Source organism: Hydractinia symbiolongicarpus, chromosome 10 (assembly GCF_029227915.1).
Source record: "Hydractinia symbiolongicarpus strain clone_291-10 chromosome 10, HSymV2.1, whole genome shotgun sequence".
Taxonomy (NCBI): Eukaryota; Metazoa; Cnidaria; class Hydrozoa; order Anthoathecata; family Hydractiniidae; genus Hydractinia; species Hydractinia symbiolongicarpus.
Window position 1 is genome coordinate 1140290 of NC_079884.1, and position 17023 is coordinate 1157312.

Genomic DNA, 17023 nt, shown 5'->3' on the forward strand with positions numbered 1-17023 from the left:
TTAGTCTAGAATTAATCACTAACAGAGGACCTAAACTATGGAACAAATTCCTTGCCATGACGTAACACTTGACCGATTTAAACGGAAGCTAAAACATAAACTAATGATTAATCTCGAGGTCAAAAAATGAATGAATTTTCGCGAATCAGTTATGTCGAGATATTTCGCGAACCATTTTAAGGTCTTTCCGAATAATTAGTATGAATGAATAATAAATTTAGTATTTTTTTGCAATTTGAAGTTATTTCGCCTTTTATTTGAACTTTCGCTCACAAAAAATAAAATTCTTCGAGAAAATCTAGAGAAGAAAAAGCAACATGTTTTCTTCAAAAAGTTTCGCGAAACTAATTTTAACTTTTGAAGGTGTAGAGGCTTGGTGACAGACTACATAGTCTTTTCCTTGCTCCTCTCACTTTAGCTAACCCGCAATCACACCTTTCTGGATTCTATGATTTTAGAATAGCTATAGATTTGTATTTATTTTCAACGGGGAAATAACATGAAAAGTAATTATGTATTTTCAATTCGTTTGTGTATTGTACGAATGCACATCACAGAAATTCTCAGCATTTACTTCCAGGTTTCGTGTAAAATCTAAGAAGCCCTGGGTTTTTTTTGGCAGAAAAGGTAAACAGTCAGGCTTCATTTGCCTAAAAATCTTTCGCAATATTATTCTTGCGCTTTAAACTGCAATAATAAAGCTCTGGTATTTCCATTCTGTAAACAAGTGAGAAATAAATGGAAAAGGTTTTATTTTTGGTAAAGTTTTCTGAGAAACTTATTCAAACGGTTTCGGACAGGCAGGGAAAACCCTGGGGACGATACTGTCCTCGACCCTTAGCCCTAAAAATCGTGTCCATTTTACACGGACTTATCAGTACACGTGGAAAAATTGTAACAAAAACAACGATCAGAAAATGAAGGAGAAGTATAGCTAAACATTTCAGCAAGTAAGTATATGTTAACTATATATACCAGTGTCTACAGTACCTCTTTGTTGTAATAAAATATTGCAATAAAGTGCATGGCCATTTTCTTTCTTCAGTCCTAGCTATGACCGCGCTATGACATAAAAGGGATGCATGAAACTGTTCCATTGAATTGAGCCGGGCCATAGTTTAGTGGTTATCACTCTCGTACTCTGTGCGGGAGACTAGGTTTCGATTCCCGGGGGTAAACCCAAGCCATGTGAGGAAAACTGGGTAGATGGCACACTATGTGGGTCATTGGATGTGCCCAGGGAGTTGTCTGGCAGAGCGCTGATTCTAATTAAGTTTGTGTAGGTCAGAGTGAGCATTAAATACTCCAGGACTCCCCATGAAAGTCATGGGCCCCTCCTGGAAATAATAGACAGGGTATATCCCTTGATATTTGTGAGGCTAGCCATGTAAAATATGCACATCTATCTATCTAGAATGAATTGTATACCCATTATTCCATATGTAAACAACTTGAAAAAAGGCTTTCCCCATGCAAGCAAATCTTCTGGTTATAATAACCACGAGGGTGCCGACTTGCGGGCGTTTTTTCAGGGTTATTTTTAGGGTTTTCGTCTGCAACCGCTCGGAAAAGCCTGGACCGTCCAGAAGCTCAGGGCGGGCTCATTGTTCTCATTTAAATTTTGTCAAGAAGAAGGAAGGTGCATTTTTGTCGTTGTACTTACGGTTTATTATTTGTGGGATTTTATTACAGCTATTTATTGAATAAGCACTACCAATGCTCAACATTAAAAGAATAAGTTAAACATGGAAATATATGTTTAAAAAAATGTTGTTTCAGGGGTGAAATTTTAATTTTTTTTAAAGTGACTGTCCGGTGAAAAATTATTTTAAAATATTATTTGTAATTTAAAATTATGACATAGAAAATACCTCTCTTTTTTGATATTATTCACTTAATCACATATATAAACAAACCTTTTTATCGTAGATGTTGTTAAAGCATGGCTTCGTCTCGTTGCTGCAAATGCGCGCAAAACGGCCTGGGTTAAAAATTTAATATGCGTAATTATGCATGTGACGTAGAACAGTGGTGAAAAACAGACTATGTAGCGAAAGTGTGTAGCGTTTTCAGTACAAAATATGAACCCCCCTAGAAGTTAACTTATTTAAAAAAACTTTTAATTTTAAACTCTTTTCTACAAATTATGAAATACGATTATTAATATGTCTTCGTCGAACAAAAATTTCACGGTATTAGGATTTCAGTATGAACCAGAAAGATCAGATTCCGAAATAGCTTCACAGCCTAGGCGGGTTTTTAATGATGCTTTTGATGATCAGGCAGACTTCGATCCTCAGCAAAATCCTAGATTGTGTAAGCCTGTTACTGATTGGTGTCGTTGTGGTACATGTGAGAGGATGCCGACAGAGAAAGAGTGTGTTTGCTGTGTTGAAATCGATGCCATAAAATACTTCAATCTTAATGGTAGCGATTTATTTTTATATATTTCCAAAAATAATAAGGGGAGTTTATATTTCCAGACTTTTTTCTAACTTCATGATAATTATTTTAAGATCAGGAATGCATCACACAGCATCCACATTTTAACTACATCGTGTTGTTGAAAGATGTGTTATGGACAGCGTTAGTCGCGCTATATGACCGGGAAAGTCGCGGTTTATCAAAAACATAAAATTTGCAATGTTTTATATACCTGTTCTCTGTTGATGTTGTGGTTGTGATCTAAAATAGCGAGTTGGGTACCAGCGAGCATCTTTTCCATTTTAAAAAAGGTTGACTTTGGCAAGTACCTAATTTTCAGTGAATGAAAAACTTCCAAGAGGGTAGTGTTGATTTGCTCCGTAAGCTTTTCAAGATCTTTTACAAGGCAAGGCTGTGTCACAATTTTAACCAATTTGTTGTGAGCTTCAGAACCCATCACAAGCCACTTTTTTCTTTCTGTCTCTTCCTCATTTAATCTTGGATGGTCGCAAGCTTTGTATGTCTTGTTGTGGGTAAAGGTATGTCTGTTGACAGAGTGGTGAATTATCGACGTAAATATTTCAACTAACTCTTTTCCACTACCATTACAATTATGGATTGACCATTACAGGTGGTTGACCACTGCAGGTGCCCAGCTTGCAAGTATGTTTAAGTCTATGAAGAAATAATTTAATAAAATCCGCACATTGAGATCTTAATCACTCTACAACCAAAGTAACATACCTTTCTTTTTTGAAGCCTTTATTAACTTTTTAACGAGTCCCTTTCCAATGTGCCAAGGATCGAACTGATGAATAATTTTTGTAAATCTTGGGTCGGTCCTCATTAGCTTCTTTATGGAGGGATGCCTATCAGTGGAAGTCACACGTATTGGAAGTTCCATGTCTTCTTGAAGTTCTTGGATACATCTGATAAAGCCTTCTTTTTTCATTGCTTGTGAGCTGGTTACCTCCTAAATGTAAGAAGAAGTTAAAAGCCGATGAGATAGAAATATATATTTAGGAACACTCAAACGTAAACAAATTTACCTTCACGTGTACTATGCTGAAATTTAATATTTTGTTTGTCTGGCAGTCCATCGCCGATACGGTACTGTAGGTGGCGTTGTGACCAGGTGTATCACATTGACCGTCAACGGCAAGTTCTAGCTGCCGATTTTCATTTGTAATTTCACGTGACAGTATCTGTTTTTCTTTTCGCCAAGCATGATCTACCTCTGGGTAAACAAAGTTGCCACGATGCTCGTAGTACATGGTTTTGGAAATGAATTGCAAGTTTAACATGTTTGCAAATTTTAGCATTTTGTTAAATGTTATTCCAGCTAGTTCAATAGCAGCGGTTAAGTGTAAATTACCAGCTCCTTTGGTGCAATTTAGTTTCGGTTGACCAGACCAGTTGTAGTTACAACCTAAAATTCAACAATTAAATTAGAACCTAGGAGGGAGCTACAGGCTATTTTTCAGAATCGAACAATAAATGTTTTACTTAACCTTTTACACACTGTATCTTGTACGTTAGCTGACTGCCAGTATTCTTAACTTCGCTGATGCTTCCACTGTCTATGATGGAACCACACTTTATGCAATACTTAATCAGCTCTTTGATACATGTTTCGTACACCAAGTAAGTTTTTTGCTTGCATGGCTCCATGTTTCGATGTTCAATACGTTCTTGTTCTTGTTCTTCGTCTTCTACTTCATCCATCTCTTGACTAATTGAATAATTAGGGTCACTTTTATCAGCCCTGAAATAAGGAATATGCAAAAAATAGATTCATAAATACGACTTTAAGGAAGTGGTTGGAAATTTATTTTTGTTTTGTTACCTCTCAAGAGATTTGACTAGCCATTCATCATCCTCACTCTCATTGTCGCCATCGGAAATTACGTCCTCGTCCAAATCGTGTCCCTCGTGTGAAAATTCAGAAGTTGGTGGTTCAATTAAATTCGACAATCCCAGCATTTCCAATGTGTTGCTTATATTACCTGAAGTATTAAATGAAGAAAAACGATATAAACAGTTCCTTCATTAATAATTTTTTCATTGTAAATTCGTGCACGTATAAGAAAATATTTACCTTTGTGTAGGATATTGAATGTACTGTTCAGAGCTGCTGCTGCGCTTTGTAGGTTCACGTCATCCAAATCGGAATTAAATGAGGAATCAGTACAATTTGAATCTGAAAACATATACATTCTTAAAAATTACAAAATAATTTGCCACTTCGGTTAAGCATTAAAATGAAATAAAGTCGAAAGCCATACCGTTATCTGTGTCCGTTTCATTTTCAGTTTGACAAGAAGCATGTACAACAGCTACTTGGGTTTGCGTTTGCGCATCTGCTACAGAACACGACGTTTGTGTACATGTACTTCGTACTGACGTATCTTTATACTGGGTTGCACTCGTTTGTGTTTTTGGTATGGCCTGTATTCCAATTGATAATTTGGATTCAACTTCAAATTCAACTTCATTATCGATTAAACATAATTGCTCAGAATCTTCAACCAAGGCTGACTTCACCAACTAATAACGATCGAACGAAGTAATAAAAAGGAATGGGAACGAAAATGATATACTCGAGAAATGTTAAGAACATTCAAGGCTTTGTCAATACCAATAGCAAAATACGAGGAAATTAAGAATAATTTTTAAGATTAACATTCTTATAAAAAAAACGGATTTGCTTACGTCTTTAGATTGACTTCGTTTGGCTCGCGATGTGGAGGATGTACGTTCCTTAGGGGCAGTCTTTCTTATGACAAAAAATTGTCGGCACAGAATTTGGAATCAACCGCCGTTTGCAAGGACGATCTTTATAAAATAATTCATTCTGAAGTTTCCAGCTTGGGTCAAAGCAGGTTTCTTCAAAACGGTCAGAGCATAGAAATACTTTAGCCGGCAGCTTTGTTCTGTTAATTGCGGCAATCCAGGATTTGCTAACTCCAGGATTCTTAGGCATTAGGAAGAAGCTTTTATCTTTGTTTGACTTAATGTTGTTTTTACAACCGTACGCCGAACAGTAGGCCATACTAGCAGCAAGTTTTTCGACCTTTCTCTGTTCAGAGTTGTTTCACAAAAAGAAACAAAAATGTTATTTAGTTTGCTTTCGAGGGGAAATTGCGTGATGTCGCGCTGAAGCGGCCTCTTTTACATTTTGATCTTTAAATTTTATCTTCAGCGAAGCGCCTTTAGCGAATAATAACAGAACCTGTGAAATCTGATAAATTATTTATAACACATTTCCGAATATATGCTACACGGGGGTATTAACTGACTTAAAAAATAATAAACGAAAATAAAATAAGTCAATAAGATTTTTTGTTCCGGTCTATCCTTTAATGGGCTAGCGCGTTATGTTTTGATTTTCTCACCATTGTGCTACGTCAGGGGAAACATGTGTGTTTAGCCTCTCATTCATGCTGAATTATTCAAACAAAATGGCGATCCAAAGGTGATGCTTCACAAGGGAATTGAAAAAAAGAAAACAACTTACATAAGCGTATTAATATATTATGTTTTAAAAGATGCAGATATTCTTTAGTAATAAGTACATATTAGTTGATATAATAAAACTTATTTTTTTACCGGACAGTCCCTTTAAAAACGCAGGAAGTTGTCCGACAGCCCCCATGGTTTTTGCGGCGTTTCTGGCAAGTCAGCACCCTTATTATTAAACATAATAGCATGGAAACAAGGGTAGAAATTATTTATAATGTATATAACTTAGGATAGGGGCTTTTTCCTAAGAAAGGCTCTTGTGTTAAGTTTTCTCCTTATGAAGTTGTCTTTATACAATGATCAAATAACATGGAAACGAGGCTATAGCTTTGTAAGATTTTTATTACACCACATACAGTGAAACCTTGCTATGAAAGATTGTTTGCATTATGTATAAATGTGGCAACCATCTGTTAGGAACTGCACTGTTACACGACATTGCCGATCTTATCGTAAAGGCGGGTTCACTGTCATTTGTTGTAGTTAAATAAGAAGAATACAACATATCTATTCATTGTGAACGAAAGAATGCAGTGCAATAGTGCAAAAAATAGAACTGCACATAACAAATATATAAGACATTTATTTTAAGTTAGTTACCACTAGTTACTTTACTCTATTTCACCACTTTTTGATATAATACTAGTCGATACGACCCATGTAATAATCCACTAAGGCGAATTTTGATGACATCTGCAAGAACCCGTCAATAAACAAAAAATAATTTTTCAGACATTTATTTATCTGTTGCCTCTATTCTTTAGAGTCTGATCAAAACAATGTATAGAATCTTGTCCTTTGATGAACAGTTACGGATAAAGGTTTAAAATTTTGTTGACATCAGCAAGGGCCTGTCAAAATAAGAAAATTATATATTTTTAAATTTGTTTACACATTGCCTTCATCATACAGACCTTAAAACGCTGATCAAGGAAATGTATAGAATCATTTATCTTTAACAAATGGTTACAGAGATATTGGGGTTTGGAGGTTTTTTTATGACAGCATCAACCCGTTCATTTCGAAACCGATTCGCAGACCCAGGAAACATACCCAAATTGGTCTCAGGTGATCCCTAGTTACCCACGCGGTGAAAAATAGTTGAGTTACCACCTCTTTTTCAAGTTATTTGACCTGAAAGTTTTAAATGCATTGTAACAGCTTTAGTAATTTAAAGTAAGATAATGACTTTAAAGTAGTGATATTACGTTGTGCCATAGCGTCAGAAAATTTAACATTTGAGTCAAGTTTTTCGGCTACATCAAAGAAAAATAAACACATATCCACTTTGCCTGTTACAGACAGACAGACAGATGACCACTCTCTGTATTATTATAGAGATTATAAATATAAGGTCTTCAATGTTTACATTAAATATTGCACGCAAAAAGGTTAACTTTTCTTTCTCATCAACTTTATTTTCATTTCGAAATTTTAATGTTATTTTAAAATTGTATTTCGAAATATCATTGGTTGATAAATTTGCATTCATCACGGCAGTTGTACCTATTCCAACTTCTGCAACGTATACTAGGGAATTAGATAAAGTTATGCAGTATGCTTAAGTGGTCTATTATTCGTATACGACTATGGCGGATGAAGTGTGAACCCCCTGAGTGGCCCACTTCACACAGCGGCTCAGTCATTTAATTTTTTTAATTCTCTTTTTTTGTAATACCAATTTTTTACCACTATCCCAAAACTGGAACCAAAATTAGCATGGTTTAAGATCATAAAATTGTCAGACTTGGTGGGAGTTTATTTTCTTCTATTTACTATAGAACAAGCAATGATGGCAGTAGGATAAATCTTCATTTTAGAAGAGCAAATATTTCCAACACTGCATTTTTTATGCATACAAACTGCATAGGCTTTGTGATACATTGTTTTTTTTACCTCTTGCAAATCGACAGGCAAAACAATGCATGCGATAAGCCGTGGACCAGCCCATTACAAACTTTAATTCTAGCTGGGACATGTCACTTGCCATTGATCCCTTGATATTTATTTTTTGTTGCAGCAACTAATATAGAAATGGATGATACAAAAGATTGATGATAAGATAAAATTTATAATTTTAATTTTTTTTTTGGAAAATGATTTGCAGATAGGATTTCAATTCGCAAATTGCAAATTAGGACAAAATCTGAATCCTTGATCAATTTTTTTTGCACATGTGCGAAAATAAACATGAAAACTTATAAGGGAGGTTATAATAAGATTTTTGTTAAAAAGTGTAAAAAAATATGTTGGCGAAAATGAAAATAGTAGAGTATTGTAGATCATGTGCATGATACCTGCTTACGTGGAGTGTCCTGCGCTGCAGCTACCATGGAAGAAAAAAAAATATTTTTAAGTTTTTTTCAAGTTGTATTTCTTGGATGAACATGATGTTCGAGTTTACGTACCAATACTGGTATATTGGTGTTCAAGTTTTGCTAGATACATACACTAATAAAGTAAAAATGTAGGTGACAACTGTAGGTGACAACTTTAATCATGCTTTAGTAGATATTCTTTGTGCAAAAAAATTGTTGTTGTTGAGCAAATCATTTTTTTTTATATCTATGTATTTATATCAAAAAGAAATAAAAAAACTCAGTAAATTATCCACTAATTTTATAAAAAATGTATGTTTATTTCCAGGTGGTTACCAACGTATGTTTATATTAGTACTAGGAAAATTAAAATCCCTATGACATATTTTTTACCTAATTTACCTCTAAGTGCAGTATTTTAAAGTATATACCAATAAGCTCTTTTCCATATCCCCATGTTTACAATTAACCGTGGCGGCTCTAAATGTTAGCGCAACATGAAAACTAGGTTTATTATGAACCATTTGAAATTGTAGCAGGAAAGTGCACAAATTACTTAAAATATATATACATTTTTCCCAATTTTTGGCTGCACTTGAGTGCAATATGGATCAGTTTCAGGCACTATTACCTCATAGTAAAACAGGTAATGGTTTGGAAGACTTATGATCGTTGCATGTTCCCGAATTAAAAAAGATTTTGTTTGTTTACAAGGAGAAAACATCTGGCACAAAAGCTGACCTTATCCTTCGAGTTTATGCTGTATTCTGTGGCATAACAAATGAAAGCAACAATATTAATATCACTACATGTTCTGAAGAAGATCGCAATACTTTAGTATTATTATAGAGTGTCATAAGGTCCCATGCAGCCAAGATCTCAGTAAAACACCACCATTTACATTTATTCAACTGTACAGTTATCTTGTAATAAGAACTGTTAAATACAAACATATTCTTCTTAAAAATACACAGTACAAAAGGCTTAAGTCATTTCAATTCTTTCAAGAAAGATTTGTAAAAAATATTGAAACTGCCTCAACAAATACACATTTTTATTTTGATGTTAAAATGAAGGCGTTCATGAGAAATAAATTGTACATTTTCATTGTAAAACTATGTTCCACTACTGGTGATGTTGCAGCTGCTGCTTGCACCTGTTCGACTGGTACTGGTCTTTGCAGGTTTGGCCATTGTAATCATGTAAGTGGTTTGCTCTTTGGATTAGAGAATTACAATCGTGAAGGCTTGAGAGAGATGCCATCTTCTTCTTGTACATCCAGACTTTCTTCTTGAAATGTACCACATAACTTGTCCAATGCTGTACCGATGGAGGAGGTATTGGTAGCTAAGATAAAGTTTGGTAGTAATCTAAAACTTTAAAGCCAAAAACAAACTTGTATGACCCACGCGCTGAAGACGACAGACAGATTAATGATAGCCACTTGAATCAACTTAAGCAAGACCTTTCTGCTTGTTTAGAGCAAAGTTGCTTTTTTTTGTTCCATGAAATGAACCCATATCTATCTCAAGGAGCTGTTTAAAAAGAGGAAGTGGTTAGTTTCGACACCAATCCTGACCATGTTGTGACATCTGAGCCTGTAATGACTTCAAAAGAAACACCTTGCTCTTTCAATAATCACTATGATATCACTAAAAGAACATTCAAGGATATGAGGGATCATTATGCTTCATCCCTTTCTATTTCTCAATCAGAAATATACAAAATGGAGAAAAGCACAAGGGACAAAGTTCATTGAGTCAATGGCATAAACATCGTTTGTTCAAAATAACAGCATCAAACTTCTACATGGCATGCAGGAACACTGTCGAACCATCATTCATATTGAAAGCAATGTTTTATTGTTCCTTCAACACAAATGCAGCAAGGCATGGTAATCAATACAAAAATCGTGCTGCGGTTATAAAAATCATCGTGCTGCGGTTATAAAAATCATCGTTTCAGGATAAAAACATTCATGTTGACAGGGTTGGATTGCTTCTCTCCAAAATTAATCCATATTTAGGAACATCTCTCGATGATATCGGGGTTAACACCCACTCTGGTCAAAAGTATAGAGTTGTAATAAAATGCCCATTTTCGGAATATAACATGACCATGGAGCAAGCTCTAAAAGATAACAGGTTTTTCTGAAGAGATAAAAATGGCAAGTTGTTGTTATCAACTTCCCACAAATATTACTATCAGGTACAGGGTCAACTATTATGCTCTCAACTAAACCACATTGACTTCGTTGTATGGCTTAAGGAGCCCTTATATGTGGAGGAAATATTTTTTGATGAAGTGTTTACTGGTCTTCTAAAAAGTTACCTTATACATGGTGGTTGGACCAACAATCCTTAATGCTAATGGTAAAAAAACAGCTTTTTTTAAAGCCACAAATTTATAAAATTCATTATTTGGCTAAACATTCTGTGCAGCTACCTCCTTGTACAGAAACTTTTTTATGCTTGAATGAAACTTTATTTTCTCATAAATTATTTGGTTCTTCCGTAAAAACTAAGTATTTTCATTGGTTGATCATATGTAAACAAATAAGTTGATTGGTTCATATTGGTTTTAAAAGTTTATTTATTGCTATGTATACCTCCAGGGAGCATATTGTACAGATTTATATAATTTCGTAACCTAAGGATTTTTTTTGATGAAGAGCGAAAAACTTTTCTGTCTATTTAAATAAGTTATTTAAAATGAATGTTGATATGGCATACCCAAAATCAATGTTTTTAATTTTTTGTGGCTATAAAAATAGCCGTTTTATTGTGTTTGGCGTAGTATAGTAGTAGAAATTTAAGCAATATATTTTATCTCTTATCTTTTCTCCTTTTATCTCTTATCTTTTCTCTTAGCATAGCATCAATATTTTTGGAAAACAGAATTTTATTGTTAAGATATAAAGGTCATGTAGATTTGAGATCAATTTTGTTATCAATGACATTATCAATTCACTTTTTTGTGTGCAACCAATTTTTTTGTATTCAATCTACAAGTGTTACAAGAAATCAATAATAAACAAACAAGAACAAGCAAGAATATGTTTAATGTCATTTCTGATCCCTATTTTTAATTTAAAATGTATTTGTATCAAGATATTCTCCAAGTTTTATCACTTAGCATATTAATTCTGGACATATGCCCCCTTCATGGTTATACAGGTCACAGTTGCCCAGCGTAATAGGGTGAAATAATTTGTAACTTACCTTTAGGGGAAGATGAAATGGAAGGAACGTGTTTTTCTCCTACTTATTTTATGCGCTATCACAATACTTGTGTATTACCGAGGCACACTGAAATCCAAAAGACTACCCTTAACCAAATCAGAGAATTTAGACACATTTAAAGAAAAGCGCAACACATTTGCACTAGAATTAGATGATGACCATAACAATTGGCTGTCCATGCATCCTTGGGATGTTTGGCAAGAAATGGTTACAGGCAGAGAAATAACAGATCGTTCTGAAAAGTTTGTACATATGATATTGAAGGCTATGTCAGAAAGTAAGATTTTAAGTGCAGATGTTGGTTATAAGGGTACACAATTAAAAGCACGTTTATATTTGGATGGACCCGAAAAACAGGTTGTTGTGTTCAAACCAAAAAGGTAACATTTTTCTCATGCATTGCAAACATAACAATCCTGTAATCATAACTCTGTAATCAGTATATTTTTTAAAAATATTTAAAAGCTATATCAAAAAGTGTGTGCCAAACTATTTTAGGTGTACTTTTAGGTGGCATTTTTGCTTTGGGCACATGTCTCTGAATAATTTTAATTATGTAATATAAACTTCAACGGCTTTTTGTTATGTTTTTATAGATACGAGCGTGACAAGGTATTAGGTGGAACACCCTATGAAGGCTATGATAGACATAATGCCGAAATTGCTGCTTTTCACTTGGATAGGTTGATATTTCGTATAAATTTTTTATATATATGTTTTGTTAACAATGTTAATTGTTCTATATCAGTTTTAAAATCTACAATCTCGGTCAAAATATGCTGAAACAAGACAGCTAATTGATATTTCGTATAAATTTTTTATATATATGTTTTGTTAACAATGTTAATTGTTCTATATCAGTTTTAAAATCTACAATCTCGGTCAAAATATGCTGAAACAAGACAGCTAATTTGAAAGATCGCCACCACAGGTGATTGTGTTGGCTATTTCCACATTAGATTCACACATTTTGATCTTGTCAAAGTTTACTTGTCATGTTCAGACATTTAGGATCAATGATTATTTGCTAGAGTCTATACTCTTAAAATGTGCTAAGTGTTGCTGACGTCAGCATGGCCTTTTTCTGCGAATTGTGAGGCCTTCGTTCGCCCGACATGGATTATTTTGTGATGGAAGGCATGTTAAAGAGTACAACTACCAAATTTTGAACGTTGTCTCCCAGGCCAACATGTGCTTAAAAGTAGCGACTTTGCAGCCCGTTGCTGCAGATCAATGACCGTTTAACGCTTTTGTCAATGTTTGAAAAATGACGAAAAAAATGTCCTTACTTTTGTAAATGAAGAAATCTTTTTTTTTTTTTTGATTTTATATGCAATTTCTTTTATAATGATTTTATAAACTACGTCACGAAATTGTTGTCAGAAGACTTGACGTTGGGTTGCTCCGGCTGCCAAGTGAATTGTTTTAAAATTGGGATCATTTTCAAATGACTAATTTATTGCGGCTGTAAAGTAGGTGTAATCAAGTTTATATAGTCAGTAAGATTTGTTATGTGTAAATTTTTAGACTCCTTGGTTTTAACAGAGCACCCCCTGCAGCTGGTAGAATCATTAATTTAAACACAGAAGTATTACCTGTGTGCAAAAATAAATTGCGCAAAACATTTTTTACTGGTGAGATTTACATTGTATATTGTGCTTGTAAAATAACATGTTATTGTTTGTATGCTCATTTTAGTTCATTTTGTGTTTTAGATGGTTCGAATATTTGTTTCTATGGTGTATGCATGTATTGCAGAAAAGAGGAGCCAGCTTGTGGGAAGGGTGAAAAAATGGAGGGCTCTCTAACACTTTGGTTGCCAGCAAAATGGAAAGTTGCAAAGATGAGACATCCTTGGCAGAGAACATATAGAGACAAAAAGGCTAGGTTCGTTTTATTTGCTTGAAACTTATTTTACAGGCTTGTTGCAATAAGTCCGCCATTTTTTAGCTAAGTATTGGAAATTGAAAACAATAACATTTTACATTTCTTTAGATGGGAGGTTGACATGAATTACTGTGACAGTGTTGTGCGGAAAGTACCATACAATGAAGGTCCTCGTCTGCTAGATATCATGGATACTTCTATATTTGACTTTTTAATCGGTATGTACCATTTCGTGCTAACGTTTTATCGTTCTTTATTTGCGAGTTTTGATTTAGGAGGTAACATTTTAGGTAATGCTGACCGGCACCATTATGAATATCTTCAGAAAGATGGAAATCATGGAATGTTGTTACATATCGACAATGGAAAAAGGTAAATATTGATTTAGAACGGATAACATGATGAATGCAGTAAATGAAATTCTAATACTATAGAATTTCTGAAATGTAGATGAGGTGGCTTAATTTACCAGCGTGGCACTTAATCGAACCCGTCCTAAATAAAGGTGTTTCACATGAGAAAAGGGCCTAAGTGGGATTTTATTGATATAGTCTTAGGCCTCGAAATGTTACGGTAACAATCGTTTCGTTATCGTTCCAGAAGGTGTTATCAGGTAACAGCAGTCATGACAAACAATCATTACCGGAAACTAAAGCACATAACCTATTTCGTCCCATGCGATTGTTTTGAAAGTAATAATTTAGCCACAGAAAGCACCTTATATCCTCTCTATAGTAATAGCCGTATTTTGTCTGTCTGTCTAATTTAAAGACGGACGACCCCAAAGATTTTTCAATGGGTTAATGATTAGTCTATAAATATAATATACCTACTATATCTTTAAAAAAACACGTCATGAATTGTCGTCAAACAACTTTAATGGTTGCCGTGGTTTGCTCTAGAAATAATTACACACTACACACAAGGCGCACACAATTTACAACCATTTAAAAGTACTTTGTGTTCTTTTACTTGGCACCAACACGTGAATAAACCAGTTTCCAGGCTTACTGAGTTGGATGATTTTATACAGTTACACGGTGCTTGCAGGTTCAGCGTAATAAAAAGTCACCGAGACAAATTCCATTGTTTCTGACAAAATCAGCTTGAAAATCCAGTTCATCTAATTCCAACTACTGTTTAATATCATTTTATCTTTACCATTAGCTGACACAGCATTAATTGCTTTTAGTTTTGGCAACCCACATGTAGATGAGACGAGCATATTAGCACCCCTATATCAATGTTGTAGGTAGGTGTGTTTGTACTTCTGTAAGGCGGATTGTCAGATTACAGCTGGAAATCAGAGAAGCTGGTAATCCAATAATTTTACGTTTTTCGTGACATACGGGTGTTTATAGAAATTATCAAGTGATAATTTGAGAATGCTATCGCCAAATGCTAATTTGAGAATGCTATTGCCAGGGTATTTTTCCACAAAAAGTCATAAAGTTGAAAGAAATTTCTTGGGTGAAGTGGTGCATAACTTTTACCTTTTTTTTCATTTCATTTTACTGTCTTCACAAGTAAATATAAGATGCTTTGTTACTTCTTTACTGGTCAGGGAAAATTATTTGAGCTGAAAAAACGTAGGAAAGATAAGTGGGAAATTTTGCACCTTGTGTACGAATTTGCAAGTTGAGGCGAAATAATTTAAGTAAGAACAAATACCTTAAAATGGTATTAAGTAAGAACGAATACCTTAAAAATGTATTAATTGGATTTCAACAAGACAGGCAACACGAAACATCCGTTAAAAAAAGAAACTACTTGTAAACAACAACCCAGCCATGAGTAAGTAAATGAAAGTAGAAATAGAAGTTATACAAACAATAATAGTTCTCGAGACATTTCTTGTTCTAAAAGCTAAGGTGATCAAACAAACTTTGATTTTAATTGGCCCACTAGCTCAACTTGCAAGCAAACACATAAATTTGATCCTTTCAAGTAGGTAGTCAACAAACAACAAGTAAACAACAGGTGAGTCTTTAAAATACGAAAATTAAGCAACATTAAATTTTACCGAGAATCTCTCGTTGTTGAACGCGATTCCAGGCCACCTGCCGCTTCCATGATCAAGTTTGGCACTACTAAAATGGTTTATATGGGCATACATTTCGATATCATAAAATCGTTCTCACGTATTATACGATGCCATCGTTAAAGTTATTCACATTTTCTATGCATTTTTTCAGGTTACGCAAATCTACTTATGCAAGACTTCAAACTTTTTCCACGGATAGTAACGACCCTTCTTCGTTAAGTGTTTTGTTGACGAGAATGTTACGCCGTGATCCGATTTACCCGATTTTGACGAAGGATCACCTTCAAGCTATTGATAGACGGTTACACAAAACGTTAGATGTTTTGAAAACTTGCTTTCAAAAGAAAGGAATCAATCATGTTTTATATGATGAAATTTTTAAATTTTTTTAAAAGTGAGTTTATTTATTAAATATATGTTTATAACCAGTACTTCAGCAAATCGTATGGGATGCCTTCTTCTTGTGTATACAACGCCATTTGTCCATTGTAATGACTGATACGATTTAACGGTAACGCAGATTTTCCAGTGGCCCTTAAATAACTTTGAAAATCTTGCCGCATCTTGCTTAGGTATTGTGCACTTTTACTTGCTAAGGGTTCAATTACACGACAAAACACATACGCTAATTCGAATGCCTTTAATTCGAGTATCTGCTATTTCGAACAAATTTCCTGATACTTGCTTTATTTATAAAACTCTTTTTTTTACTTTTTTACTTTTACCTTGTTTATATGAAGACAGCGAATTTTCTATTTATATATTACCCTTGCTAAAAGTCATACCTGGTCGTGTATTTAAATTTATTGGGATTGCCTTGCTTACAACCTCATTCCTAGAGTATGTTGCCTTTACAAATTCTTGTCACTAGAGCTGTTTGGGATAAAAGTCGAAATTACTTTCGAGATAAACATGGAGACAAAATTGGTCCAATCATTAGGTTGATTTAAAGTTTGAAAGTAGTCCTAAATATTCAGTGATTGTGCAACTACAGAAAAGCTCGATAATATGCTTACCATATGATGCTCATTTTTTTAGTAAACCTGAGCTGTATAAGCTTATAAAGAAAAGAAATATATACCAAAGTTTTTAAATAAAGAAAATTAACTAGCCTTAGACATAATATGCAAGGCAATTGTTTACGAGTTATCGCAAACTCACTTTTTTCGAATCCTGGTTTGTTGCAACAATACCTATTTTTAAAATGCGAACATAAGAAATAAAATCCGACGTGGTTATGGTTTATCAACAGACATCCCAGTGGAAACAATTGTTCCAATAATTTTGTGGTAAATTAATAAACCTTTTTGTTCCTTTTGACCTGAAATTTTTATTCTCCATTTTGAAAATATAAAAGAATAGACACTAATATGATGGGAAATCAAGCCTTATTTTTTTAACTGGATCAAGGTCTTTTCTTATAATACATTTTAGACTGTCATAAAACCTACTTTACTTACTGGCACATCAACTTAAAATGTAGCCCTGATTGAAAATATTTGTTGCTGTTGGATTTTTGTTGCTTAATATCGCCATTATAAATTCGAAAATACACCGGTAGACGAAAAATAGAATTTTTGTTTCAC

At 34.1% G+C, this 17023-nt stretch overlaps 3 protein-coding genes across 3 annotated transcripts; 1 reads left to right on the plus strand and 2 right to left on the minus strand.

Annotated features, from left to right (window-relative positions):
• Positions 1-849: 849 nt before the first annotated feature.
• On the plus strand, positions 850-15868 carry LOC130662553 (glycosaminoglycan xylosylkinase-like). The gene is made up of 9 exons (XM_057461445.1): positions 850-950; positions 11492-11886; positions 12103-12189; positions 13034-13140; positions 13222-13393; positions 13502-13611; positions 13684-13765; positions 14586-14645; positions 15589-15868. The coding sequence occupies exons 2-9, from the start codon at positions 11498-11500 to the stop codon at positions 15827-15829; spliced, it is 1248 nt and encodes a 415-aa protein (XP_057317428.1). The 5' UTR covers positions 850-950; positions 11492-11497; the 3' UTR covers positions 15830-15868.
• LOC130612776 (uncharacterized) lies at positions 2624-3908 on the minus strand. Its single transcript, XM_057434133.1, has 4 exons — positions 3474-3908; positions 3169-3397; positions 3054-3099; positions 2624-2969 (listed from the first exon to the last, which is right to left on the minus strand). The coding sequence occupies exons 1-4, from the start codon at positions 3744-3746 to the stop codon at positions 2624-2626; spliced, it is 894 nt and encodes a 297-aa protein (XP_057290116.1). The 5' UTR covers positions 3747-3908.
• Positions 3818-6385, minus strand: LOC130612777 (uncharacterized). The gene is made up of 7 exons (XM_057434134.1): positions 6303-6385; positions 5137-5200; positions 4710-4971; positions 4523-4624; positions 4271-4430; positions 3943-4189; positions 3818-3853 (listed from the first exon to the last, which is right to left on the minus strand). Exons 1-7 carry the CDS (start codon positions 6383-6385, stop codon positions 3818-3820), a joined length of 954 nt encoding a protein of 317 aa, XP_057290117.1.
• Positions 15869-17023: the final 1155 nt, after the last annotated feature.